Genomic DNA, 26,926 nt, shown 5'->3' with positions numbered 1-26,926 from the left:
AGCAGACGCAACGGGGGCACGAGACGGCATAGGCACAGAAGCCCTGAACTGATGTCCTGCGACTGTGACGAAGCCGGGCGCGCGGAACGGAGCCTGGGGGGTCGGCCCAGCTCTGCCACCTGCAGCTGCGCGACGGCGGGCAGGTCCTCTCCTTGGGCCCCTCCTGGGACAGCAGGCAACAGCCTACTCCACAGGCCAGGGGTGCTCCAGAGACCACAGGGCTGCAGAGCCCCCAGCGCCAGGACCACTCCCTGCAGCCCCCACCCCAGGTCCATAAAAACCCTCCCACGCCTTCTCCAAAGCCTGAGCCGAAGCCCTTTCCCACAGACGCAGACAGCAAGCTGGGGGCCCCAGGCACCCTTCAGAACGATGGAGGCACCCCGGCTGGTGACCCGTGCACGAAGGGCGCCTTACCGCATCAGAGTACGCAGGTACAGGCCTTGGAGGAAGCAACTCGGGCTGCACGGGGGGCTGCGTGGGGGACTGCCCAGGGGCCTGGAAGAGGCTAGGCGCTGTGCTCGGGGCCGGTGCCGGGAGGTGAGGCAGAGAAGCTGGTATGGGCGCGGGCACAGCAAGAGGCTGCTGGAGGAGAGCGGGCGGCAGGACATCTGCCTCTGCACCACATGCCTCTCCTTTCCCCCCACCTGGAAGGGGACAGGCAAGGACAGGCACTCAGGACAAGCCCCCGGCACCCACAGCCAGCCTAAGAACTGGCCACCCTCCCGAGCAAGGTCACAGGGGACAGCGTGTGCTTCACCCACGGGAACCAAGCATTGTGACCTCAGGGAGCCACTCGGGAGGCTTATCCAAGGCCAGGAAGAAATACCTGAGAGGGAGAAATACCTGAGCCCCGAGTCAATACCCAGCCACCCCACCTTCAAATAAGACGGATGCTCCCGCCAGCAGGGAGGCCTCCTGCAGGGGCAACACTAGCTCCCCGCACAGCTGCAGCTCCTCACCTCCGGCGTCCACGCTGGGTCTCGGGATGCCCACAGACAGCTCCGCAGCCAGGCTCTCCCCGATGTACTTGTTCTGGGAGTTGAAGCTGCACACGGGAGTATGACGAGGGATGGGGGGCAGTGGTCCTCCGTTCACGATTTCCCCAACTGACACGCTCAGCTTCCTGGTGATGAACACCGACTTCCTGGCTTTGGATAAGCCCTCTGGTTCCAGGAACGAGGACCGGTTCAGCTCAACGCAGCTACGCAGACCACAGGGAACCCAGAGAAGCGTTACGTCGGTGAGAAGCCAACCTGCACCTTGTTGGCACCCAGCAGCCGTGCTAGAAGCCCCGTCCCCACACGGGGGTGAGGGCACCGCACAACCACACGTAAATGAAGAGGGAGGCAGTACGGGCCAACCTGGCAGCCCAGCCCGCAGTCCCCACCTCGGCCAGCCTGGACGTCTGCCTGTGACACGGGAGCCTCCCGGCCTGCTTGCACGCGGGCACAGGTGGACCACACCCCCACCGGCTCCGTCTCATCCCAGAGCTGCGTGTTTCTGTTAAGGACAGGCCTGCAGGAAGCAGGCGGGAAGGCGCTGCCAATGAGGGAAGGGCTGGAGAGACAGCAGCTCGGAACAAGACACGGTGCACGGTAGGGGCCTCTGGGAAGAGGTCCACGGGTGGCATCAGGTTCAAAACACTGACTGTGAGCAGCAGAGAGGCCCGTGGCCTAGCGGGCCCCTGGTGGGCCGTGGGAGTCACTGGTCAGCAGAAGTCATCCAAGAGAAACAATAAGGCAGACCCTAACCTCTGCCTTTAGTTCCTTCAGTAACCTGGGAAAAGCAGGACTTTAGAATCGCAAACAAACAGGTCTGAATGCCAATCCGCTAACGAGCCGTGTGTCACCTAGGGATGCTCCCCAGCCATTCCGAGCCTCGCCGTGTGTGCCTGCGTCCCAGGGGGGCAGCACGTGGAATGGGCCCTCTCTGGAGTCTGGCATGGAGCTGGCACTTCCCATCCCTTTATCTCAGTTAAAAGAGAAAAAAAAAAAACAAAGAGAGATCCCACACCACCCCCCCACTCTTACCCGTCAGAGACGGTGAGACCATAGTAGTTCAGGAAGTCTGTGGCCTCTTCACAGTCTCTGAAGAGCAGCATGCGCACCACGCCATCCAGGGGAAAGACGGTGGAGCGCTGCGTGCTCACGGTGTACGCGATGTTGAGTGCTCGGAGAGCGTCTTTGCGGATCTGAAGGGGAAGCCAAACCACAGCAGCATTAAGGGCGAGTCATCCCGTGACCACAAAATGCCACGAGGGGGTCAGTTGACCTGCTGTCGTGCGGTCCCTCTGGAAAGCAATCTGGTGTGAAGGGGCCCAGGCTTAGCGATCAAGGCACCGGCCCAGCGGGAGATGCACAGGAACGCGCGTGAAGCAGGCGGTCTGGACACAGCAACGCGAGGCCACGAAGGCTTCATTCTAAAGAAAGCCTCGAGGGCAAACCATGCGCCGGCAGACATGCAGGTCAGCTGTGCACCTGCGTGTAATTCTAACGTGTGTACCGAGTATTTACTCCTCACCTGGTGGTGTTAGCGCTGAGCACACAGCAATGAACAAAGCAGACTCCCTGCCCCACAACTGGCATGTTAGGGAGAAACCAACAGTGAACAACAGGAACCCATGAAATACGCAGCACACTGAATGGTGACAGTGCAACACAGGAAGGCAGAGGAGGAGGCCGGGTGGGCAGGGTGGGCCTGCTGAGGACAGGGCAGCCAAGCCACGACCTGAAGATGAGCACCACAGTGCTCTACGATGGGAGAGAACAGCAGCGAGCAAAGCAAGTGCAAAGGCCCTGGGCAGGAGTGTTCTGGGGCTGGAGGGACAGGAAGCAGCACAACAGGTGGACTGAGCAAGAACGGAGCCTGTCGGATCACATCAAACGCTCTTCCTCTAAAGAAAAAGCCATTAGATGTTTTTTTTGTTTCAAGTTATTAAAACAGATACAAATGGTCAACAGTCTAATAACATTAGACAAATAATTTTGAAAATATTAACTATCAGTTTTACTTGTTGAATGTACAGTGTTCTCCAAACAGATGTTGTTAAAAATCTTTCCATTTGTTCCAGAATTTCAGTGCTGTTGGCAACTGTCAGGACAACAAACAAGTCTACAGGGGACCCTGTCTGGGTGACGACCGTGAACTCAGTCCCTGTTTACCAGAGGACTTGATGTGCAACCAAAGAGTCACAGAACCAGGTCCTAAGACCCCTCCCACCCCAGCAGCCTCCTGCCCACCCAGCTGGGGGCAGCACGGTGTGTGCACGGTCAGGGGGCCAGGGTTGAAGACCTGACGTGGGGAATTCTGAGACCAGACACTCACACTCTGCGTGAAGCACCAGGGAAGACGTGGGTCTTCCCTGGGTGTGCAACCCCAAGGCACAGCACCATACTCGACAAGGAGCGGGCCCTTAAGATGGTTACTGAAACCAAATCAGTGTCATCAGTTTACTCTCCAATATTTTAGACTAGCAACACTAAAAATGCTTAAGTCAGGGATTTTGTATGTGCAATTTTTGGTTTCTTTGTTTCTATGGAAAGTGACAGTGCTGAGCTCAAATCATAGATTTCTCTGATCTAAACAGAGTATTTTCCATCGCACAGCCCTTTCTGTCAGTTGTCCATGGAGCCGGGCCCCGGGAAACAAGGTCACGCCAGCAGCCCTCGGGGGCTGCTGCGAGGCCTGCACGGGGTCAGCCTGGGACCTGCCGTCCTTGGAATAGAGAAGCACTTAAATACCAGTCACGATCCGCTCCCTGCCAATTCTGTAAGTACAGCCGTGTTACTCACCTGATTGAAGTAACAGTGTAAAAGACAAGCATTCAGGTAAGAAGCCGACTGGACCAGTTTGAAAAATCTCACAAAATTATTACTGTTCAGTGCAGCAAAGGCCTGAACAGCAAATTTCACTTCAGAGGAATTTCTAACAGCAGGATGGAACTGTTGTACTTCTCTGTCAATTAAAGAAGACAAAGGGATTAGAATTTTTTTTCTTTTCCGTTTGTTTTAATTTAGGCTCCAGGCCTAGCGAGCAGCCCAACATGAGGCTTGAACTCATTACCCTGAGATCAAGATCTGAGCCAAGACCCAGTCGGACAGAGCCATCCAGGCGCCCCTAATTTTATTTTTATTTAGACAAAATATCCATGAAAATAGATGTGACATTCTATTCAGTTTACTAACTTCAAAGCAGTCAGTCTTGGGTTGGATTGGAACAATAGGGCTGTCTAAAAAGATGGTAAATAGGGCCCCTGGGTGGCTCAGGGGTTGAGCGTCTGCCTTCCGCTCAGGATGTGACCCCGGGGTCCTGGGATTGAGTTCCATGTCAGGCTCCTCACAGGGAGCCTGCTTCTCCCTCTGCCTGTGTCTCTGCCTCTGTCTCTCATGAGTAAATAAATAAAATCCTTAAAAAAAATTTTTTTTAAATGATAAATTCAAGCAACAATTTAAGGATTATCAAATAATAACTTTAATGCCAAATGACCGCCAGCTGTTTTTCATGAGGACGACATCTAAAAAAATTTAACTCTGTGTTGCTTTATAAATAAACATAGTTGACTGAATCACTCACAAGAGATGTCTATCAGGGCACCTGAGTGGCTCAGCTGGTTAAGCACCTGACCCTTGGTTTCAGCTCAGATCACGATCTCAGGGTCATGAGACTGAGCCACACGAGGGGCTCCGCGCACAGCAGGGAGTCGCTGGAGATTCTCTCCCTCTGCCCCTCCCTCTGCTTGCCAGTTCTAATAAATAAAATTTAAAAAGAGAGATGGGCACTTGGGTGGCTCAGAGGGTGAAGCATCTGCCCTCGGCTCAGGTCATGCTCTCAAGGTCCTGGGATCGAGCCCCATGTCGGGCTCCCTGCTCAGTGGGAAGTCTGCTTCTCCTTTTCCCTCTGCCCCTTCCCTTGCCCGACTGTGAGAGCATGCACACCCATGCTCACGCTCTAATGATAAATAAATAAAAGCTTTAAAAAATGAAAAACATATAGGGAGATACCTATCATATATTAAAAAAAGACTGCAAACCCCTTTTTATAACTAGGTTATCTCCAAGATTTAATTTTAGAACTAAAAATCAGTGACACATTTAGACTATCACTAACAAGGTCCTCAGGGAAAACAGTAAGCTAAAAAAACCAGCTTTAGCATATGTAAGGCAGTCTTGGAGTTAAAGGAGCCACTGGTTGTCACCAAGTCTGGTTTACCAACAGTAAGGACAGAGACCCAGGGATCCCCTGCCGTATTTCTCATATAAATGTCTACCTGTGTACCAGACCAGTGTTTAAAATTCATTCTTGGGGGCAGCCTGGGTGGCTCAGCGGTTTAGCGCCTGCCTTCAGCCCAGGGCCTGATCCTGGAGTCCGGGATCAAGTCCCACGTCATGCAGGGAGCCTGCTTCTCCCGCTGCCTGTGTCTCTGCCCCTCTTTCTGTGTCTCTCATGAATAAGTAAGTTAAATCTCAGGAAAAAAAAAAAAAAAGCTGAGGCTGGCTGGAGGGGAGGGGATGGGAGATGGAGTCACTGGGGAATGGGCATGAAGAAGGAGGCACAAGATGAGATGAGCACTGGGTGTTATATCCAACTGGTCAATCACTGAACTCTACTTCTGACACTATGTTAATTGAATTTAAATAAAATACAAATTTTTTTTAAATTAAAAAAAAAATTCTGCCTCTTGGGGCACCTGGGTGGCTCAGTAGGTTCTGCCTTTGGTTCAGGTCATGATCGTGGAGTCCTAGGGGTAGGACCCTGCTCGGCAGGGAGCCGGCTTCTCCCACTCCCTCTGACTCTCTCCCCTGCTCAAGCTCTCTCAAAACAAATAAATAAAAAATCTTTAAATCCTGCCTTTCCACTGGAGCTCTGGAGCACCTGGCTGGCTCAGTCAGTAGAGCACACAACTCTTGATCTCGGGGTTGTGAGTTCGAGCCCCACCCTGGGTGTAAAGATTACTTAAAAAATAAAATCTTAAGGGGCACCTGAGTGTGACTCAGTTGAGTGTGTTCTGCTCAGGTCAGGATCCCAGGGTCGTGGGATAGGTCCCCATGCTGAGCTCCCTGCGTGGTGAGGAGTCTGCTTCTCCCCCACTCTCAGCCCCTACCGCCTGCTCATGTACTCTTTCTCAAAGAAATAAAATCTTTTCCAAAAATAATAAATTAAATCTTTAGGAAAAAAAAAAAAAAAAAGCCCTGCCTTTCCATACAGTTTAGGCTAGCTTCCAAATTTGAAAATTTACCTTAGGATGTCCCCCTTGTTGAGATTGAGTAGAACATTGTAGCCCTGGAACTCTGCTTCACTGGCACAGAACACACCCTTATTTCTCAGGTCTTGGTACATCTCCTTCAGACTCTGAAGACACTTGGTCATGTTCTCATTGTTGATCTTGGCATCAAAAGAGGACATGGGCTCCTCACACATGAAGTGAGCACAGTGGATGTGGAACCGGGTGCATTTCTCAATCAGGGACACCGTCACAGGGTCACACAAGTGCTGCTGTGTGATGTCCTGGCCACAAGCAAGAGGGAGTATTACACACACAACCTTACATACACATGTGTCTCGTACACACACAGATCTCACACACCTATTTCCATGCATAGCAAACTATTAGAAGATCATAACTACCTAAATTTCTCTTTTGTCAATTTTTTTAAAAAATATTTATTTATTTATGATAGACATAGAGAGAGAGAGGCAGAGACACAGGAGAAGGGAGAAGCAGGCTCCATGCCAGGAGCCCGACATGGGACTCGATCCTGGGACTCCAGGATCGCGTCCTGGGCCAAAGGCAGGCACCAAACCGCTGAGCCACCCAGGGATCCCCTCTTTTGTCAATTTTAAACAAAGCCCATAATGCACATTTTAACAGGACTTTGTAATGATTTTAAGTAATAGCAGGTTTTTGTTTGTGTTACATGGATAAAATATAATTGAGTAAAATAAAATGAAATCTCGCTTCAACTGTGGAATTCACATGCATTTTCTAGTTTTCTGATGGAAGTGGCTGATACCTTCCGTATGCCCCGCGTGCGGTTCCACACGAAGTCGTACCAGTCCCGCAGGCTGCCCTCCTTCTGGTCCATGATCTGGGTCACCAAGTAGTCCATAGTCCTGCTGAGCACTGCCGAGGGCCGCAGCTCATGGGGCAGGGGCTCCTCCTGATCAGCGGAGGAACGGCTGTACTCCTTCACAGCTGCCGCGTGGTCCACCTGGGGAGACACAGTGGGGCCAAACAGCTGCGTGTAGGTGCTGGCCAGCCCCCCTGCAGCTGTGCCTTAAAATGAGGGGCAAATCACCTACATCCTCCTACAAGATCAATAGTATAGAATACAATTTTCAAAGGTAAAATTTCTGTTTGAAGGTAATGATCAAAATTCAAAAACAAATGAGAAATGTGTTTTTAGTGAATATAACAAGGGGTGAAGAAGCAGTGGGGGGTGCCTGGGGGGTGCCTGGCTGGCTCAATCGGTAGAGCATGGCAACTCCTGATCTCGGGGTTGTGAGTTCAAGCCCCATATTGGGTACACAGATTACTTTAAAATTTTAAAAAAGAAGAAAGAACATAAGTGGAGATACACTTGCATTGCTCCAAGGGTAGAGGTGTGACAAGTAAAGGACTCTGAAGCACTGTAACAGACCTCAGCCACACTCAAACACCAAAGTCAGTCTACACAGACTAGAAAGGAAATGGAGACAGCAGTAGGACCCTCGAGGGGCCAGGATCGCTGCACACAAAGGCCTGGAGGTATCACACGTGCAGGAGGAGCTTGAAGATGTGTAGCAGAAGGGCAGAAGCTCAGATGCCCACAGGACCGAACCCTGGTCATCCACTGCAAGCCAGCACCACTGTCTCCTAGGGTAGTAGCTTCTGCGGTGATGCTCCTGCCCAGCTGGGGACCCGACACTGGGCAAGGGCAACCTAAAAACACCAGCCAAGGGGCATCCATGGAGCATGGGACTCTCAGATTTCTCAGGAAACAATTTAGGAACACGCATAGGCCCACACATCTTCAGGAATCTCAAGGAAGGTCATACTCTCTGATGTAGTAGTTTAATTCTTAGGATCTATCAAAAGGAAATAATCTATCTACTTCAGACTCACTACATATAATATGCCCAATAGGATTATTAATGAAATGTAAATATTAGAAATAGCCTATCTAGTGATTGCAAAATGGGAAGTTTTGATAGAGCTACATAATCAAACAATATACTTTCATTTAAAAGATGCTGAGTTGGGGATCCCTGGGTGGCGCAGCGGTTTGGCGCCTGCCTTTGGCCCAGGGCGTGATCCTGGAGACCCGGGATCGAATCCCACATTGGGCTCCCGGTGCATGGAGCCTGCTTCTTCCTCCGCCTGTGTCTCTGCCTCTCTCTCTCTCTCTGTGACTATCATAAAAAAAAAAAAAAAAAAAAAAGATGCTGAGTTTATCAGAAAAGAAAATGTTTATAATTTTAAGTGAAAAGGATTCACACACAATTGCATCTAGAGAATAATCTCAACTGTCAAAACAGAAACACAGAAAAGGTAGGACTAAAATTGTGAAAAAAAGAAAAGAAACTTTTAATCTATGAAACAAATCTATATCTACATCTATACCTCAGAGTACCATGGGGTCAGTCACCTTACACAAGATTGTTTAGTACACACCTCACAGAACAATTTAGTATGAACGTTCACAGTAGCCACACTCTAAATCCCTGCCACCCTCTACAAAGGTAAACACCCAAATCAAGTATCAATATGTACAGAAAGTACAAAGAATACTATGTCCACCCGCCCCTATATATATCCCACCTCCACCCTGAAGATTAAATACGGACGGCACAAAAGAAACAAAAGCAAAAATGAACTATTGGGACTTCATCAAGATAAGAAGCTTTTGCACAGCAAAGGATACAGTCAGCAAAACTAAAAGACAACCTACAGAATGGGAGAAGATATTTGCAAATGACGTATCAGATAAAGGGCTAGTTTCCAAGATCTATAAAGAACTTCTTAAACTCAACACCAAAGAAACAAACAATCCAATCATGAAATGGGCAAAAGACATGAAGAGAAATCTCACAGAGGAAGACATGGACATGGCCAACATGCACATGAGAAAATGCTCCGCATCACTTGCCATCAGGGAAATACAAATCAAAACCACAAAGAGATCCCACCTCACACCAGTGAGAAGGGGGAAAATTAGCAAGGAAGGAAACCACAAATGTTGGAGAGGATGTGGAGAAAGGGGAACCCTCCTGCACTGTGGGTGGGAATGTGACCTGGTGCAGCCACTCTGGAAAACTGTGTGGAGGTTCCTCAAAGAGTTAAAAATAGACCTGCCCTACGACCCAGCAATTGCACTGTTGGGGATTTACCCCAAAGATTCAGATGCAATGAAATGTCGGGACACCTGCACCCCGATGTTTCTAGCAGCAATGGCCACAATAGCCAAACTGTGGAAGGAGCCTCGGTGTCCATCGAAAGATGAATGGATAAAGAAGCTGTGGTCTATGTATACAATGGAATATTCCTCAGCCATTAGAAACGACAAATACGCACCATTTGCTTCAACGTGGATGGAACTGGAGGGTATTATGCTGAGTGAAGTAAGTCAATCGGAGAAGGACAAACAGTGTATGTTCTCATTCATTTGGGGAATATAAATAATAGTGAAAGGGAATATAAGGGAAGGGAGAAGAAATGTGTAGGAAATATCAGAAAGGGAGACAGAACATAAAGACTCCTAACTCTGGGAAACGAACAAGGGGTGGTGGAAGGGGAGGAGGGCGGGGGGTGGGGGGGAATGGGTGATAGGCACTGAGGGGGACACTTGACAGGATGAGCACTGGGTGTTTTTCTGTATGTTGGTAAATTGAACACCAATAAAAATTAATTAAATAAAAAAAAAATAAAAATAAAAATAAAAAAATGAATATGGACGGCAGCCTAGAGAGGTCAGGGGGCTTCACCTGGTCAGTCCCCGGGACCACTTCAAACACACTCAGCTGGCTCCGGGTCTCCCGCATGTACCGCTCCTTCTCAGGACACATATCTGGGCATGTCCCAACGAAAGTCCTCGCTTTGTCCAGGTCGGTTCTTTTCACTCGAGCTAAATGACAAGTAAAAATGTGTAACACAATTACTATGACGATAAAAGGAAAAATGAAAGCAAATGCCATACACAAAAGACGAAGTAAAACACCAGGAGTAGAGAAAGGGCAGTATGGCCTATAACGTCAGGTAGCAGGGCACCCAAAGGCCCCGTCCCCTTGCAACAGCCACAGGTCTGCACTGCACACTGGCAGGGCGGCACGCATTGCTGTCCAAGGCTTTGTAGCAACTCAACAATGAACAACCATGCTGCGGTGTGTTTGTTAAAATCAATTTGCCAATTGTAAATATTCCAAACACACTAGTGCTCTAAAAGTACTGCATTGGTTCTCTTTTATCCCATTGTTACTATAACAGCAAACACCTTGGTCCTGATTAAACCACTGCCACTTCCCATAAAATTAAATAGTTACAAATTATCTTTTAAGTGAGATGAAATACAACAACTTCAGGCTCAAAATACATACAGCTTATTTTTATTTTGGAAAATTTCAATACTAATTTTATTTGGAATATAAAAATCACCATGTCAATGATATAATATATGTATGATAATGTATGACAATGATAATGTTTGACAGCAGCTCTTACTACCATATTAAGGAAGCACTGTGATTATTCCACTTATTCACATCTTCTAAAAGACGAAAATCCCACAGCTAAAATATAATTTAAAAGAAACTTCGCAAAGAAAAGCACAAATACCTTTATTCACGGTCACTGCACTGCACACATTTTTTTAAAGGTAACAGAATATTTTCTGAAGAGGTAATATATTCAGATGGGTCATACTTGAAAAGTATAAAAATGTCAAAATAGAACCCCTCCCCACCTTGCTCCCCGCTCTGAGTCAACGTGAACATATCTTTTCATACCCCAGGACTATCGCATGTACCCGCAGGCAGGCATGCTCGTGTATGTATGGACACACGCTTCCCCCCTTATTTATATATGAACGGTGGCATACTACATACTTCCACACTATGATCTTCCACTTCACAATAAATCTTCATTTTTTTTCCATAAAGAAACCCCAGTCTTCTTTCAGACTGTTTAGAATCCTGCTAACTGACGGACAGTCAGTTCCCAATCTTTGTCGTCACAAACAAGCTTTTGTGTGAAACACACACGCAGGACCGCGTGTGGGACAGACACTGGATGAATGCTGGGTCAAAGGCAGACTTCCCTAAGGCTGAAAGATACCGCAGACCTGCCCTCTTCCAAGGGAGTGCAGCCGTCCACGGCCGGCCCAAGGACAGGGCAGCACGGCACAATGGGGCAGAGGCCACCTCTGGGGTATAACTGGCATCACTCTGTATGACGGGGTGAGCACCTTCCCGTATGTTTAAAAACCAATTCACGACACAGTTGACCCTTGAACACAGGTTTCAACTGCGCAGGTCCCCTGGTACACAGATTTTTTTTTTTTTACAGCACTGTACATGTATTTTCGTAACATTTTCTTCTCCCTAGCTTAATGTATTGTAGGAATGTAAGACGTGATTCATATAACAAACAAAATACGTGCTGTGTTATACATCAGTCACCAGCAGGCTATTAGCAGTTAAGTTTTGGGGGTGTCAAAAGTTATATGTGGATTTTTGACTACAAGGGGGACGGTGCTCCTGCTCCTGCCTTTGTGTTGGTCAAGGGCCAAGTATACTTCCTTTTCTGTAACCCTCCTGACCCTCTAGTCGTTTCTCAATTGGGCTGGTCTTTTCCACAGTAACTTCCACAGAACTTTCTATATTAGGGAAATCAGCCCTTTCTGAAAGGAATTGCCAATTTTTACCCTGGGTTGCATTTCTTAAGTTTTATTTGTGGAGATTTCTTTCAAACAGATTTGTTTAATATGTGCTTTCTGGGGGCGCCTGGGTGGCTCAGTGGTTGAGTGTCTGCCTTCAGCCGAGGGCATGATCCTGGAGTCCCGGGATCGAGATCCACATCAGGCTCCTCACAGGGAGCCTGCTTCTCCCTCTGCTTGTGTTTCTCATGAATAACCAAATAAAATTTAAAAAAAAAATGTGCTTTCTGTCTAAATATTACCCTTTAAAATGTTTAATTTAGCACAGATCAATAGTTTATGGATTTTCTTCCAAATATAAAAAAAAGACATATCTGCGTTATATCCACATCTACACCCAGCCCCTTAGGAAACTAGTAAATAGCACATAATATGTGGGGCACTGGAGGGCCCAGAGACTCAAGGACAGTGGACCCCACGGGCAGGGCTGCTCCCTCCTCACAGCTCCCGGAGTGACCTTATCATGACCTCAGCCAGGTCCCTGGACCACAGCTGAGATGTGCCCACCATACCTTGCCTCATGATCCTGTCCCTCTGGTCAAGCAGGCGATATTTCTCCTCAGAAGTCTCAGCCACGGTACCTATCAGGGTGCTAAGGGATGATACACATGGCCCAAGACCCTCAGAGCCCTCAGAGCCCGAGTCAAAAGGGTCTCCTTCAAACTGATGGGTCTTTAGAAGACTTGGCTTCTTCACTGGAGAGCTACAAAGAAAAGTAACACATCAAGGGCTTGGCATCCGTCAGGTGCTTCCATCACTTCCACTTCTGAAGACGTTCTGCTCCTCCAAAACTGGAAAACTACAAGCACTGACTTGAGACAAGCCTCGATGATGCTAGTGAGCACAAAGGTGTTACTCCTGTCATTCACTACAGTTTTAAAATCTTGAGGGGTGCCTGGGTGGCTGGCTCAGTGGTTGACTGTCTGCCTTTGGCCCAGGGCGTGATCCTGGGGTCCCGGGATCGAGTCCCGCATCGGGCTCCCTGCATGGGGCCTCTTCTCCCTCTGCCTGTGTCTCTGCCTCTCTCTCTCTGTGTGTCTCTTGTGAATACATAAAATCTTAAAAAAAAAAAAAATTGTTGTTGAAATATTCTTATCTTTATAAAGTAAGATGAGCCCATTTAAAGAGTTAAAATGAGTATCTGTAGATTTCTATGTCAAAAAAATGAAATTCAGCTTGTGATTAAAAAAATAAAAGCCCAGGATGCCTGGGTGGCCGAGCACCTTTGGCTCAGGTCGTGACCCCAGGGTCCTGGGATTGAGTCCCGCATTGGGCTCCCCACAGGCAGCCTGCTTCTCCCTCTGCCGGTGTCTCTTCTTCTCTCTGGGTGTCTCTACGAATAAATAAATAAAATTCTAAAAATAAATTAAATTTTAAAAATAAAAACCCATGAGGAAATCGCATGCCTGTGTTTCCATACACCATACACCACTTCACAGGTAGAAGGATGTAGCAAATAGAAATGGGCGATGTCTCTGAGTGTCCCCTTTTTCTAACTGGCTTTCAACACTCGGTGAACTCGAGTGTTAAAGAAGATGTGACTGGCTGAGTGGGAAAGGAAAAAGCAAAGGCAAACCAGCAACTAAACTAACTGTGAAGTGAAAGGTGAGGAAACAATCCACTGACCAAAATACGTGAAGGATCAAACAGAAGCAGACTGTGAGGAGGAGGCGGGGTGACGTGGGAAGAGGGCCGGGGGTGCTCTGGGAGCTGATTTCCACTGGGGTGGGGAGGCCGTGTGAAGCACACACCATGTGCCACTCCCACCTGAGGGCTGGACCCCCGGCTCCCCAGCTAACACGCAGCTGAGGGAGACCACCTCACCGTGACAAGCGAGACCTACAGAAAGTCATACTGGGAACAGCTACGAGGACCTATTAGGGACACTTGGTTATACGGCCTGTTGGACTCTCAAGGGAGAAAGTTGCTGCTTCCACAGACGCAAGTACAAGCACACGGGACATGGGCCCGAGGGGGCGAGCAAGGCCCCAGAGGCTGTGCCCAGCCACCTCCCCCTCGCCCTTCCACCATGCCCTCCTCTCCCTCTCCCAGTCCCCGTGCTCAGGTGTCAGCGTATCACCCACTGCCCTGCCATGACCGTCACCGGGTGCACAGAAGTCGAAGAACCCACAGGAAGGACCGGCCGTACCTTTTATTCAGGAGGGTGCCGGCTGCGGCCCTCACCACAGGCTTGCCGAGGGGAGAGTGCTGAAAGGGTGTGTCCTCAGGGCCATGACTGGCTTCCACGTCACCTGGCTTCTTCTCCTTCAGGGAAAACGGCTTCTTGTTGGGACCTGAGGACATAAGAGCACAGAGCTCATGATCCACAAATCACTTGACGCTGGACTTTTTTTTCTACTGTGTTTGAAAAAGTAATGTCCTAGGACACCTGGGTGGCTCTGGGTGGTTTAGCGCCTGCCTATGGCCCAGAGTGTGATCCTGGGGTCCCAGGATTGAGTCCCGCATCGGGCTCCCTGCATGGGGACTGCTTCTCTCTCTGCCTGTGTCTCTGCCTCTCTCTCTCTCTCATGAGTAAATAAATAAAATCCTTAAAAAAAAAAAAAAAAAAAAAAGAAAAAGTAACATCCTTTGAATTGTTATAGGAGGTTCCAGAGGAGCCTCAGAAACACTTGGGAGACACAGGGCACACTCACAATCACCCCCCACCCCCCACCCTGTGGCACTGGTGAGAGCTTGGGGGGCAGGGCTCACACACACACAGCACTGGAGACCATACCAAGAATAACCACAAACTCACTTATTTTCTTCTTGTGCCAAAAGATAGCCATGTCTTTATGCAAGCCTTTCCCCTTCTTCCTGGCCAGGGCTGCAGACGCCTGCAAGAGTCCACAACACAATGTATGAGGCCATCAGGACACCCAAGGAAAGGGGATTAAAACCTCAAATGCGGCTGCACGATGGAGCGAAGCCTTCACCGGCCGTGTTCTGACCATCCAGTCCGCCTCCAGACACGGCAGCCACAGTCCTCGCCTCCCTTACCCACCTCCCAGGCGTGGACTCACTCTTCTCCGGTTTTAAAGTAATAAATTTACTGGGATGGAACCCAAAGCATGGCCTTGTTGGCAGCTGGTAAGAGGACTCTCCCCATCGGATTACACATACAGTAACAGAAAGATTGCCAAGTCACACTTGAAGACAAAAAGAAGAAAATGATACACACGGGATACAACTTATCACAAAGCCAACTACACAGGTACCTATCCACATACCTATGCAAATCTCCAGAAAAATACACAGCGCGCTAGCTAACGGGTGTTTGCTCCTGGGTAACAGGAGAGATGAGGGTAATCAGGGGACCTCAGCATCGTACTGATCAATGAACTGCTTATGATGACAATGTTCTTACATATCACATAAATATTTTTTAGGATTCAGCTAGAAACATAAATACATCTCAAGAGCCAAATAACTTAAAACAAAAACAAAGAACAATGCATATGACCCAGTAATTCCACTCCTAGGTACCTACCCAACAGAATTAAAAGCAGGGTCTTAAGGAAATATTTGCCACTGTGTTTATAGCAGCATTATTCAAAATAGCCAAAAAGTAGAAACAACTTCTGTCCATCAATAGATTAATAAAGAAAATGTAATACATTGAAATATGATTCTACCCAATAGAGTATTACTCAGCCATAACGGGAATGAAGTACAATCACATAGACAAACACTAAAAACATGATGCTGACCGAAATAAGCAGGACAAATACTACAGGATTCCACTTAATTTCTAGAATAGGCAAATTCATAGATAGAAATGAGATTAGAGGTCACCAAGGGCTGAGGAAAGGAGGAAAGGGAAATATTGCTTAGCAGTTAGAGCTTTTCTTTGGGATGATGGAAGAGTTCTGGAAATAGGAGTGATGGTTGTACAACATTGTGAATGTAATTAATGCCATGAATTGGGGAAAAGAAAAACAACAGAGAGGAATAAACGTCAAAAGCCCTAAAGCTATGCATGTATTTTGGCACAGACCTTCTACTCTCAGGAATTTAATCGAACAAAGGATATAAGCCAATCAGAAATACATGCACAAAATGTCCACACATAGAAAACTGGCCAAGTACGTAAACAGCATACAGTGCCATGCAGCATTTAACAATCCTTTCCTAATCTAGGTTATTTACTGATTTCAGAAAACACTCAAGATTGCTACCCGGAAAGGTTACCAGACAGCACTGCAGTGTGATCTCATTTGTGTAAAGACATGACTACACATTTTTGAAGACATTAACCAAAATACGCATAGTTGGTATCTAACACAATAGACTCATGGATGATTTTGTGCTTCCTCCCACAGACTTTTTTTTTTTTCTCCTATGTTAACAGGCTACACTTTCATCATTTAAAAAAACGTATGAAGACATGCTTTCTACTTTACCGATTCCTCACATGATTTTTCCCAACTAGAATATTTAGAAAAACAATAAAGATATAAAAATACATAATGTGAATGGTTATGCACACACCCTATACGCACACACACTACCGCCAAGGTGTCAGGCATGCATGTGTTTATGTCAAGGTATAAACCCAACAAATAACATCAGTGATCTCTAGAGAATGGGATTACTAGGGGAGTCTACATTTTCTGTACTGTTTGAATGTTTACAGTGATAGTGCACTATGACCAAATAAAACAAAACTCAATTTAGAAAAAGTGCTGTGTTGATTACACAGCCACTCCTACACATTTCAGAGGAATCTGCCTCAGGGAAGCATTCGCCTAGCATTTCTAGAGGGCTGCATGTGGTAGGGACTGCATGCTTACATGAATAACTCCAGTTACGAGTGCTATTCTAACCTCTCCAAGAATAAAATATTCGAGTGCTTGCCCAAATTCTAGCAAATAACCCATAGATTAAAAAGCAGGTTTTAAAGTGACAAAGTTCAAACTTATTTTCACTCACGTTAAATTTCTTGGAAATACTCACATGATCAAAAAAATACACCACTGCAAGCTTTTTGCTGCGCCTGGTATAGATACGCTGCACTTTAGCAATTTTACCAAAGTGGTTCTCCAGGATGGTTCTGTCATTGAGACAGTCAGGGATGTTCTTACACTGGATCGCTGTGATTTCAGCCGGAGACAAACCCCCAAGACTGTCTGTGCTCTCACTTCTTTTACTTTGACGTCCAGGCGTTCCTCTTAGAGAATCTAGGGGACAGAGAGGCGGCACAGAAGTGTATCAGAGGGGCCACTGGGTGGCTCTGCTGGATCCAGTCGGGATCTCAGGGTGGTGAGCTAGAGCCCCGCATCAGGCCCTGAATCAGGCTCTGAGCCCAGCGGGGAGTTGGAACCTCCTTGAGATTGTCTCCCTCCCCTTCTAACCCCCCCCAACCCTGGTCTTGGGCTCATAAATAAATAAATAAATAAATAAATAAATAAATAAATAAATAAATAATCCGTGAAATTTCAATGTTGGTCTATTTACTTACTTATTTTTAAGTAATCTCCACATCCGACATGGGGCTCAAATTCATGACCCTGAGATCAAGAGCGGCACACGCTCTTCCCACCGAGCCAACCAGTCGCCTCTCAGATACATTTCAAGTGGGAGGCACCATGTATGCAAGACATGCTCTTGGTCTGTTAGGACTCCCAGTGTTTACAGAAAATTTACCAGAAACAAGAAACTAAGACCCAGGGAAATTTACCAAGCACCCGCCAGGGTTTACCGGATGGTGCACGTATTTAAATCTCACCTTCTTTTTTATCTCTACTTTCAGTTTCTTCCTCTTTATTCACACCTGGGAGCCGGGAGGGTGCCAAGACAGACGGACTCCCTCCTGGGATGGTCACGTGGTCATTTTCCCCAGACTCAACACAGCCAATGTCCTTTTTAGATTCTTTGTTGCCCAGACGACTTGCTTCTTTATTGCTTTTGAAGACATCCTGTATGGTTCGACCAAACAAGGTGCCTCCCCGGGGCCGATTGAGGCGGACAGGCCGTTTATCTGGAGGGTGGTCGCCCCTGGACAGAGCGTCCAAGTCTTCTGCCGCATCGTGGCCATGTCTCCTTGGGGAGCGATCCTGCTCCTCCTTCCTTTTCAGGCCCTTCATGAGGCTGGAATGAGGGTCCATTTGGGAAACCCGTTCTTCACATCCCTGTCTCACACCCGTTTTGCTAGCTGGGAACGCTTCAGCCAGAGGCCCTGGGGAGATGGGGAAGCTACTGAAGCTACTGTTAGAAGCGCCAAACAGGGCCTTAGGGCCCCTCTTCTCTTCCTCCACATTTTGGTTTGACAAAGTGGAGGTAAAGGCAGTCGATGAACTACTACTGCTGACTGGTTTTGAAAAAGTAAAGTTTGAATTGGCAGCTGAACTGCTTGTCACCTGAGGAAAAGAAAACGGAGCCAGCCCCCCAGGCCCACTACTAATTGGGTGAGAAAACGTGAAAAACCCAGAAGTAATTGGGTTCTGAGTTTTCTCTGGCTCAGATTCAGCCCCAAATATTGGTCTGAACACAGAATTTTCCAGAGGTTTAAAGCTAAACTCTGTTTTCGCAAACCCAGAGCTTGCTATTTCTCCAGTTTCTGGTCCAAACGCAGAAATACTTGGGAAAGCCCCAAAATTGGGGGACTTGAAACTAAATCCTGGGTTTGCAGGCGCACTTGAACTTGCAGAGGCCGCCGCAGCCACAAAAGTCGGAGCGTGTTCAAGGCCAGGAAAGAGTCCGACGGTCGAGGTCTGGGAGAATCCTAAGGGCTGCGCGGAGGCCGAATGGCTTCCCCCAGAGGCCGTGGGAAAGCTGGACACCTGGGAAAACCCCGCGGTCTTCCCGGGTAACGCACTGTTTTGTCCAAAAGGAGAAGGCTGGCCGAATCGGAAGGGCGGCTTGGCCTGAAACGTTCCTACGGAGGTGCTGCTGGACGCCGGGAAGGCCGCGGGCTGCGGCTGCGGCGCGCTGAAGGGGTTCGTCGGGTTCATCTTGGCCCGCTAGCCGCTCCCTGGCACCTGCCCCGGGGGCCGCCGCCGCACGTCACCGCGGCTCCTCCTCACCGCCGCTCCACGTCACCGCCGCTCCACGTCACCGCCGCTCCACGTCACCGCGTCGCCCACCAGAACCTGCTCGCTCGGGAAACTGAAGTCGGACAAACCGAAGGGGCAGGGGTCAGTTTCTGAGCAACATGGGGGGCGGGGGCGGAAAGAACAAACGGCTTCGCCACCCGCCATCAGGCGCCCCTGCAGACGAGAAACCACTGCGATCGCTCCGCGGGGCTGGTCCGGGCTCCGCCGCGAGGACAGGGGCGCAGCTGCCCTCAGACGGGCCGCCCACAGCCAGAGCACCGCCGGGGCTACAACGGGGACGGGGAAGGGGAAGGGGACGGGACGGGGATGGGACGGGGACGGGACGGGGACGGGACGGGGACGAGGATGGGACGCGGATGGGACGCGGACGGGGATGGGACAGGACGGGACGGGGATGGGGATGGGACAGGACGGGACGGGGACGGAACGGGAACAGGGACGGGGACGGGGATGGGACAGGGATGGGACGGGGACGGGGGCTTCTACCCGCTGGCCTCCCTCCTCCCAGCTCTCCCCGCGGGGCGCTCTCCACCCTGCACGCGGCGCCCTCCCCGCCCCTCCCAGGCCGCCCCGGAGCTCACACTCACACACACTCACGGGGCGCCCCCCAGGAGCTCACACTCACACTCGGGGCGCCCCCCAGGAGCTCACACTCACAGTCACGGGGCGCCCCCCAGGAGCTCACACTCACAGTCACGGGGCGCCCCCCAGGAGCTCACACTCACACTCGGGGCGCCCCCCAGGAGCTCACACTCACAGTCACGGGGCGCCCCCCAGGAGCTCACACTCACACTCGGGGCGCCCCCCAGGAGCTCACACTCACAGTCACGGGGCGCCCCCCAGGAGCTCACACTCACAGTCACGGGGCGCCCCCCAGGAGCTCACACTCACACTCGGGGCGCCCCCCAGGAGCTCACACTCACAGTCACGGGGCGCCCCCCAGGAGCTCACACTCACACTCGGGGCGCCCCCCAGGAGCTCACACTCACAGTCACGGGGCGCCCCCCAGGAGCTCACACTCACACTCGGGGCGCCCCCCAGGAGCTCACACTCACAGTCACGGAGCGCCCCCCAGGAGCTCACACTCACACTCGGGGCGCCCCCCAGGAGCTCACACTCACAGTCACGGGGCGCCCCCCAGGAGCTCACACTCACACTCGGGGCGCCCCCCAGGAGCTCACACTCACACACACTCACGGGGCGCCCCCCAGGAGCTCACACTCAGTCACGGGGCGCCCCCCAGGAGCTCACACTCACACTCGGGGCGCCCCCCAGGAGCTCACACTCAGTCACGGGGCGCCCCCCAGGAGCTCACACTCACACTCGGGGCGCCCCCCAGGAGCTCACACTCACACTCACGCAGCCCCCCCAGGAGCTCACACTCACACTCGGGGCGCCCCCCAGGAGCTCACACTCACACACACTCACGGGGCGCCCCCCAGGAGCTCACACTCACACACACTCACGGGGCGCCCCCCAGGAGCTCACACTCACACACACTCGGGACGCCCCCCAGGAGCTCACACTCAGTCACGGGGCGCCCCCCAGGAGCTCACACTCACACTCGGGGCGCCCCCCAGGAGCTCACACTCACACACACTCACGGGGCGCCCCCCAGGAGCTCACACTCACACACACTCGGGACGCCCCCCAGGAGCTCACACTCACACTCGGGGCGCCCCCCAGGAGCTCACACTCAGTCACGGGGCGCCCCCCAGGAGCTCACACTCACACTCGGGGCGCCCCCCAGGAGCTCACACTCACACTCACGCAGCCCCCCAGGAGCTCACACTCACACTCACGCAGCCCCGTACCTCCGAGATCCCCCGACGAGGCCCGAGGCCCGCCGCGGCCCGCAGAGACGCCGCCGACCCGGGAAGGGCGGGGCCGACGCCGCGGACCACGGGGGTGGGCGGGGGGTGCGGCCTCCGCCGGGGCTCACCGTGCGGCTCCGAGACCCCGAGACCCGTCGCCGCCGCCCCGGGGCGCCCTCCGCGCCGGCGGGAGCCACAGACCGCACGCCGCGGCCTCCCGAGCCGGCCCTCCGCGGCGCGCCCGGGCACACAGACGCGGCGGACCAACTTCCGGTCCGCGCGCGCGGCTCCGCGCCCTCCGCGCCCCGCCGCACTCGGGTTCCGCTCGCTGCCGGACGGCGCCGGGGACTTCCGGTGCGCGGGGTCCAGGCGGGGCCGCGGCTTCGGGCCGGTACGTGAGCCGCCGGCTTCCGGGCTCCGGGGAGGCGCGGGGAGGGCTGCGGCTCGTTCCCCCGGGGCTGCCCGAGCCTCGGACGGCGGCCCGGACCCCGCGGGGCCCACGGCGCTCGGCCCGACCCCTCCCGTCCTCCCTCCTCACCCCGCGGCGCCCCTCCCCGCTCCCCTCCCGCCCCCCTCACCCCTCCCGCCCTCCCTCCTCACCTCGCGGCACCCCTCCCTGCTCCCCTCCCGCCCCCCCACCCCTCCCCGCTCCCCTCACCCCGCGGCACCCATCCCCGGTCCCCTCCCGCCCCCCTCACCCCTCCCCGCTCCCCTCCCGCCCCCCTCACCCCTCCCCGCTCCCCTCCCGCCCCCCCACCCCTCCCCGCTCCTCTCCCGCCCCCCTCACCCCTCCCCGCTCCCCTCCCGCCCCCCCACCCCTCCCTGCTCCCCTCCCGCCCCCCCACCCCTCCCCGCTCCCCTCACCCCGCGGCACCCATCCCCGGTCCCCTCCCGCCCCCCTCACCCCTCCCCGCTCCCCTCCCGCCCCCCTCACCCCTCCCCGCTCCCCTCCCGCCCCCCTCACCCCTCCCCGCTCCCCTCCCGCCCCCCCACCCCTCCCCGCTCCTCTCCCGCCCCCCTCACCCCTCCCCGCTCCCCTCCCGCCCCCCCACCCCTCCCCGCTCCTCTCCCGCCCCCCCACCCCTCCCCGCTCCTCTCCCGCCCCCCTCACCCCTCCCCGCTCCCCTCACTCCCCCTCACCCCTCCCCGCTCCCCTCCCGCCCCCCTCACCCCTCCCGCCCTCCCTCCTCACCTCGCGGCACCCCTCCCTGCTCCCCTCCCGCCCCCCCACCCCTCCCCGCTCCTCTCCCGCCCCCCCACCCCTCCCCGCTCCTCTCCCGCCCCCCTCACCCCTCCCCGCTCCCCTCACTCCCCCTCACCCCTCCCCGCTCCCCTCCCGCCCCCCTCACCCCTCCCGTCCTCCCCCCTCACCCCGCGGCGCCCCTCCCCGCTCCCCTCCCACCCCCCTCCCCCCTCCCGTCCTCCCCCTCACCCCGCGGCGCCCCTCCCCGCTCCTCTCCCTCACCCCTCCTGTCCTTCCCCCTCAGCCCTCCCCCCTCACCTCGCGGAACCCCTCCCTGCTCCCCTCCTGCCCCCCCACCCCTCCCCGCTCCCCTCACCCCGCGGCACCCATCCCCGCTCCCCTCCCGCCCCCCTCACCCCTCCCATCCTCCCCCTCACCCCGCGGCACCCCTCCCCGCTCTCCTCCTGCCCTCCTTCAGCGCGCCTCCCCCAGCTCACCTCACAGCCTCGCCTTCTTCCTTCACATCCTTGCTCCACCGGTCCTCACTGCAGGCTCCTACCTGACTCAATCCCATCCTCACTGCAGCCTCCTACCTGACTCAATCCCATCCTCACTGCAGGCTCCTACCTGACTCGATCCCGTCCTCACTGCAGGCTCCTACCCTGACTCGATCCCATCTTCCTTGCAGGCTCCTACCCTGATCCGGTCCATCCTCACTGCAGGCTCCTACCTGACTCGATCCCATCCTCACTGCAGCCTCCTATCTGACTCAATCCCATCCTCACTGCAGGCTCCTACCTGACTCGATCCCGTCCTCACTGCAGGCTCCTACCCTGACTCGATCCCATCTTCCTTGCAGGCTCCTACCCTGATCCGGTCCATCCTCACTGCAGGCTCCTACCTGACTCGATCCCATCCTCACTGTAGGCTCCTACCTGACTCGATCCCGTCTTCACTGCAGGTCCTCACTGCAGGCTCCTACCTGACTCGATCCCGTCCTCACTGCAGGCTCCTACCCTGACTCGATCCCATCCTCATGGCAGGTTCCGACCCTGACTTGATCCCATTCTCCCTGCAGGCTCCCACCCTGATCCGGTCCCATCCTCCCTGCAGGCTCCTACCTGACTCTCCGTGACTCGACGACTGTCCCCCACGCCCTCATCCTCGTGTCTCCGCGGTGGTACACGCCACCCCCCTGGGAACCCCCCACAACATACCACTGACCGCCGGCCCCAAGCACCCCGAGGCTTGGCCATGAGCCTGGTGCTCCGCGTCCCGCAGCGAGCTGTCCCCATCCGGAGGGCGCCGCTCCGCTCCCGGGTGGAGCTGCTGAGGGCCGTGCTGGGCGTGCGGGACTTCGACCTGGGCCTGCTGTGCGTGGACAACGAGGGCATGCAGCGCCTCAACAGGGCCTACCGCGGGGACGACCGCCCCACCGACGTGCTCTCCTTTCCATTTCACGAGGTAAGCGCGTCCCGCTCAGGCCCCGCCTCTGGCCGTCAGCCTCTGCATTTTTCCTTAAGATTTTTTACTTATTTTAAGTCCTCGCTACACCCAGCGTGGGCTCGAACCCCCAACCCCAGCTCAAGAGCCCCGCCTGGCCCCTGGAGCCGGCGCCCCTGCTTCCAGAATCCCAAGTACGACTCGGTACCAGGTACCAAATACGTGCGGGTGAAGCTTTTACCTAACACTGGATTTTTTCCCTGAAAATGGAAGATAACACTGAAAAAGTGGTTTCAACAAACCTAAGAGCGATTAGGCCACGATGTGCACGCCGCCCGCAGCGGTCAGGGCCTCCCACGCGCGACAGCAGAGAGAGGCGAGACTCGGAAGGCCGGGCCGCAGCGTGTGGCGCCGGGCAGGAGGGGAGCTGCTGAACCACAAGCAGCTGGGACGGTCGCTTGGCATTTCTTCCTTACAGGAGACACGTTAACACCCTAAGCATCTGTCCACGCGACGCGCTTCGTGTGAACAGGTCTCAGGGGAAGGCGCTGGTGGTTTCTCAGGTTTATGTGGGAAAACGTGGAAGACTGTTCGGGACTAAACAAACAGAAGGAACAGATAGAAGATTGTACCGACGTGGGGCAGCGTGACTTGCTGGAGAAGGGACGGGACAGCAGCCCGGTGGGGTCCGGTCGCCCGTAAACGGGCTCTGCTGTGTGTCCCCCCCCGCCCCCCGCACCCCTGGGTGGCGTGTCCCGGAATGGGTCGTGCAGGCCCGTCATCACGTCAGCCCCGAGGTCGTCATCTCCCAATCGGGGTTTCCTCATTCGCAGAACGTGAAAGCAGGCGAGCTTCCCCGGCCTCGTTCCCGAGAGGACTACAACTTGGGCGACATCGTCCTAGGAGTGGAGTACGTCTTCCAGCAGTGCCAAGGAGACGCGGACTACTATGACGCCCTGACGGTAAGCGCGGCCGGCCGCCGCCCCGAAGCCCCGCTACTGCGGGAGGGAGGCCCGCGGCAGGTGGCGGGGACCCTCTCTCTCCCCCAGGCCCGGGCCGTTGGCCCCCCGCAGGCCAGAAATGGGCCAGAGGGAGTCAGCAAGCCGTGTCCGCGACCTCAGAGCTGCGGAGTGGACTCCTTCCCTGAACCGTAGCCTCCGGGACCTTGGGACTGGCCTCTCCTCCCCTTGACCTGAAAGAAAAAGGGGGGGGGGTGTCCCGAAAGCGACCGTGTCTTACCTTCCCTGCGGGTTCTACAGCGGGCTTTCTTCTCGAGAGGGGCCAGAGCCCTGGTGGGAAGTGGCTGCTCAGCGTGGGCTCTGCTACAGGGTCGCTGTGGGTGGCCGCTGTGTGCCCCTGTGGGGCCACCGTGCATATCAACACTCTCCCGCACCCCCACCCACACCCACCTCCCCGGAGGCTGTTACCTGCAGCAAAGGGCGAGCCCACCACCCCTGGTACCCTCATCCCCCAGAACAGGGCCAGGCCCCTCTCCTCCTGGCCCCCAGCTCCACACAGGCACCTGCTCACAGCCCCGGGTACCCTCCACCTACCCTGGGGTCCTACTGCACACCAGGCGTGGGCCGACTTCTCCCTGCCTTCCCCCCCGCCCCTCCCCCCCAGCTCAGGGCTTGGTCTGACCAGTCCCTGAAACAGCTGTTTCGTTGTTCCGACAGGTGACTGCCGCCCACGGGCTCTGTCACCTGCTGGGCTTCACACACAGCACAGAGGCCGAGTGGCGAAAGGTAGGCGCGGCCCTCCAGCAGCACGGGGCCCCAGGAGAAGACAGTATTTGTCCAGAACACTGGGCTCTGCAAACGCTACTGTGTTACTCGTTAGCTGTAAAAAGTCTGAGCAGAGAGGCTGGTGTTTATCAGGTGGGACCAAGGTCAGAACATGCAGGCTCGGACGGGCTCTGGGCTCGGGCTGCTGGGAGTCCTTGTGCCACAGCCTGGGACACGGGCTCTGGGAGGGGCCTCCCCCAGGGGCACCCGGGTCGGGCCGCTGTGGGGGCCACAGTGGGTTTCCACTCCTCTTTCAGATGTACCAGAAGGAGAAGCAGGTCCTGGAGGAGCTGAGCCGGCTCACGGGGACCAGGCTCCAGCCCCTGAGCCGGGGCCTCTTCTGATGGTGCTGGAGGCCTGGCACCCAGGTGGCACCTGAGGGACTCTGCAGGTCACAGGGACAACACGTGGAAGACAGATGGACCCTCCCTTTGGGGCCTGAGGACCAGAGACTCCAGCAAACTGAGGCCCTGCTGGTCGCTGCTGGCCTGTGGGGCTGCAGAAGTAACACACGCTCTGAGCCAAAATTGCATAAGTGGTACCTTTTTCTGAAAGTATAAGAGAAGCTTCCATTCGTTCCTCATTCTTCACAGGAACCGCATCCGTTACTGAAGGGGGTGCAGCCCCTGCTCGGGAGCCTGCATCAGTCCCCTTCCCCAGGACACCACTGAGGCTGGAGCTCTCCCGCCCCAGATCCCCACCCACCGGCTGAGCTGTGTCTCCCGGATCCAGGAGGTGCCCTGAGCTCCTACTGCCACGTCCCACAGCCTCTTTCCGTCGGTATTTCCCGTCTTAGCTTCTGAAACTGAAATAAACACAGGGGACGTCACAGCCTATGCAAGCTGTGCTGGGCCCAGGGCATCACGGGAGCAGGCCATGGAGGCGCGCCAGGCCAACTGGGCCCGCACGCCTGGGCCTCCCACATACCAGTGTCGGCAGCAGCACCACCGGCCCTGCCTGGAGCTCTGGAGAGGACACGGCAATGACACGCAGCCTCCTGGGGCACCTTTTGGCCCTAAAGCCAGGGATACTACAATTCTGAGAATTGGGCTTCTCCCGTGAAGCCACTTGAAAAGCATGAAAATGCATTTCCCACCAGACTGGTTGTGTCTCAGCCTGGACTGTCCCTGGGCCCTCGGGGACGCAGATTTGGGGCTTGTGGCGCTCCTGAAGCCTCATGGGCCTGAACGCCTGCCCGTTAGCGTCTCAGCCAAGACCGAAGGTGACCCCACAGAGCTCTTGCCTCTGCCGTTCTTTGTAAGAGGCTGAAGGGGGGATGCCTGGGTGGCTCAGTGGTTGAGCGTCTGCCTTCGGCCCAGGACGTGATCCCACAGTTCTGGGATCGAGTTCCACGTCAGGCTCCCCGCGGGGAGGCTGCTTCTCTGCCTGGTCTCTGCCTCTCTCTCTGTGTGTTTCTCATGAATAAATAAAATCTTTAAAAAAAAAAAAAAAAAAAGGCCGAAGGGGTCCGGAAACCTGCCACTCCTGCCAGCTGGAACGTCGGGCATCCCCGTGCTTCGTGGCCACATCAGGGGGTGTCCCGCTCTATCAGGCGATGTCCAGTGCTTCCACAGGGCCCGGTCACTGTCCCCCCGCAGCCCACTCTGACCCTGGGGCCCAGGGCCCAGCCTCCACACTGCCCGTCCCCCCTTGGTCATGCATGTGCTAAAGCTGTCCTGCAGTCCTCGTCACCGGTGACCCTGTTCATTGGCGTCCCCTCCACCATAGCTGCTCTTGTCTT

The 26,926-nt window shown here is 54.1% G+C and overlaps 2 protein-coding genes across 6 annotated transcripts in view; one reads left to right on the top strand and one right to left on the bottom strand.

The window, feature by feature from the left end:
* The window catches only part of MCM3AP (minichromosome maintenance complex component 3 associated protein), a 61,622-nt gene extending 40,618 nt beyond the window's left edge, over positions 1-21,004 (bottom strand). The window contains exons 1-13 of one of the 2 annotated variants that reach the window (XM_072738489.1): positions 20,904-21,004; positions 17,635-19,013; positions 16,863-17,086; positions 14,665-14,743; positions 14,056-14,200; positions 12,419-12,609; positions 9,961-10,100; positions 7,011-7,208; positions 6,236-6,504; positions 3,792-3,954; positions 2,031-2,191; positions 960-1,201; positions 415-644 (exon numbers count right to left, since the gene is read on the bottom strand). In XM_072738489.1, the coding sequence (XP_072594590.1) occupies positions 415-644; positions 960-1,201; positions 2,031-2,191; positions 3,792-3,954; positions 6,236-6,504; positions 7,011-7,208; positions 9,961-10,100; positions 12,419-12,609; positions 14,056-14,200; positions 14,665-14,743; positions 16,863-17,086; positions 17,635-18,859 (3,267 nt within the window). In that variant the 5' untranslated portion in view covers positions 18,860-19,013; positions 20,904-21,004. Of the gene's footprint in view, positions 1-414; positions 645-959; positions 1,202-2,030; positions 2,192-3,791; positions 3,955-6,235; positions 6,505-7,010; positions 7,209-9,960; positions 10,101-12,418; positions 12,610-14,055; positions 14,201-14,664; positions 14,744-16,862; positions 17,087-17,634; positions 19,014-20,775 lie in introns of both variants that reach the window. The other variant, XM_072738488.1, reaches the window with a different exon arrangement.
* YBEY (ybeY metalloendoribonuclease) lies at positions 21,004-26,641 on the top strand. Of its 4 annotated transcripts, none has more exons than XM_072738493.1 (5): positions 21,004-21,166; positions 23,072-23,422; positions 24,235-24,363; positions 25,078-25,146; positions 25,443-26,641. In XM_072738493.1, the coding sequence occupies exons 2-5, from the start codon at positions 23,213-23,215 to the stop codon at positions 25,527-25,529; spliced, it is 495 nt and encodes a 164-aa protein (XP_072594594.1). In that variant the 5' UTR covers positions 21,004-21,166; positions 23,072-23,212; the 3' UTR covers positions 25,530-26,641. The 4 variants fall into 4 exon arrangements, with proteins under 4 accessions (XP_072594594.1, XP_072594592.1, XP_025841266.2 ...); XM_072738491.1 differs by having other exon boundaries at positions 21,053-21,166; positions 23,037-23,422; XM_072738492.1 differs by lacking the exon at positions 21,004-21,166 and adding an exon at positions 22,789-22,919 and having other exon boundaries at positions 23,037-23,422.
* The last annotated feature ends 285 nt before the right edge of the window (positions 26,642-26,926 follow it).

This window comes from Vulpes vulpes, chromosome 15, assembly GCF_048418805.1.
Source record: "Vulpes vulpes isolate BD-2025 chromosome 15, VulVul3, whole genome shotgun sequence".
Classification (NCBI taxonomy): domain Eukaryota; kingdom Metazoa; phylum Chordata; class Mammalia; order Carnivora; family Canidae; genus Vulpes; species Vulpes vulpes.
This window is presented reverse-complemented; position numbering and strand designations above follow the sequence as displayed.

Coding starts and splice junctions, on each gene's coding strand:
- YBEY (XM_072738493.1), top strand. CDS start 23,213: ATGAGCCTGGTGCTCCGCGTCCCGCAGCGAGCTGTCCCCATCCGGAGG. Junction 24,364..25,077: donor ACTACTATGACGCCCTGACG/GTAAGCGCGGCC, acceptor TTGTTCCGACAG/GTGACTGCCGCCCACGGGCT. Junction 25,147..25,442: donor CAGAGGCCGAGTGGCGAAAG/GTAGGCGCGGCC, acceptor CTCCTCTTTCAG/ATGTACCAGAAGGAGAAGCA.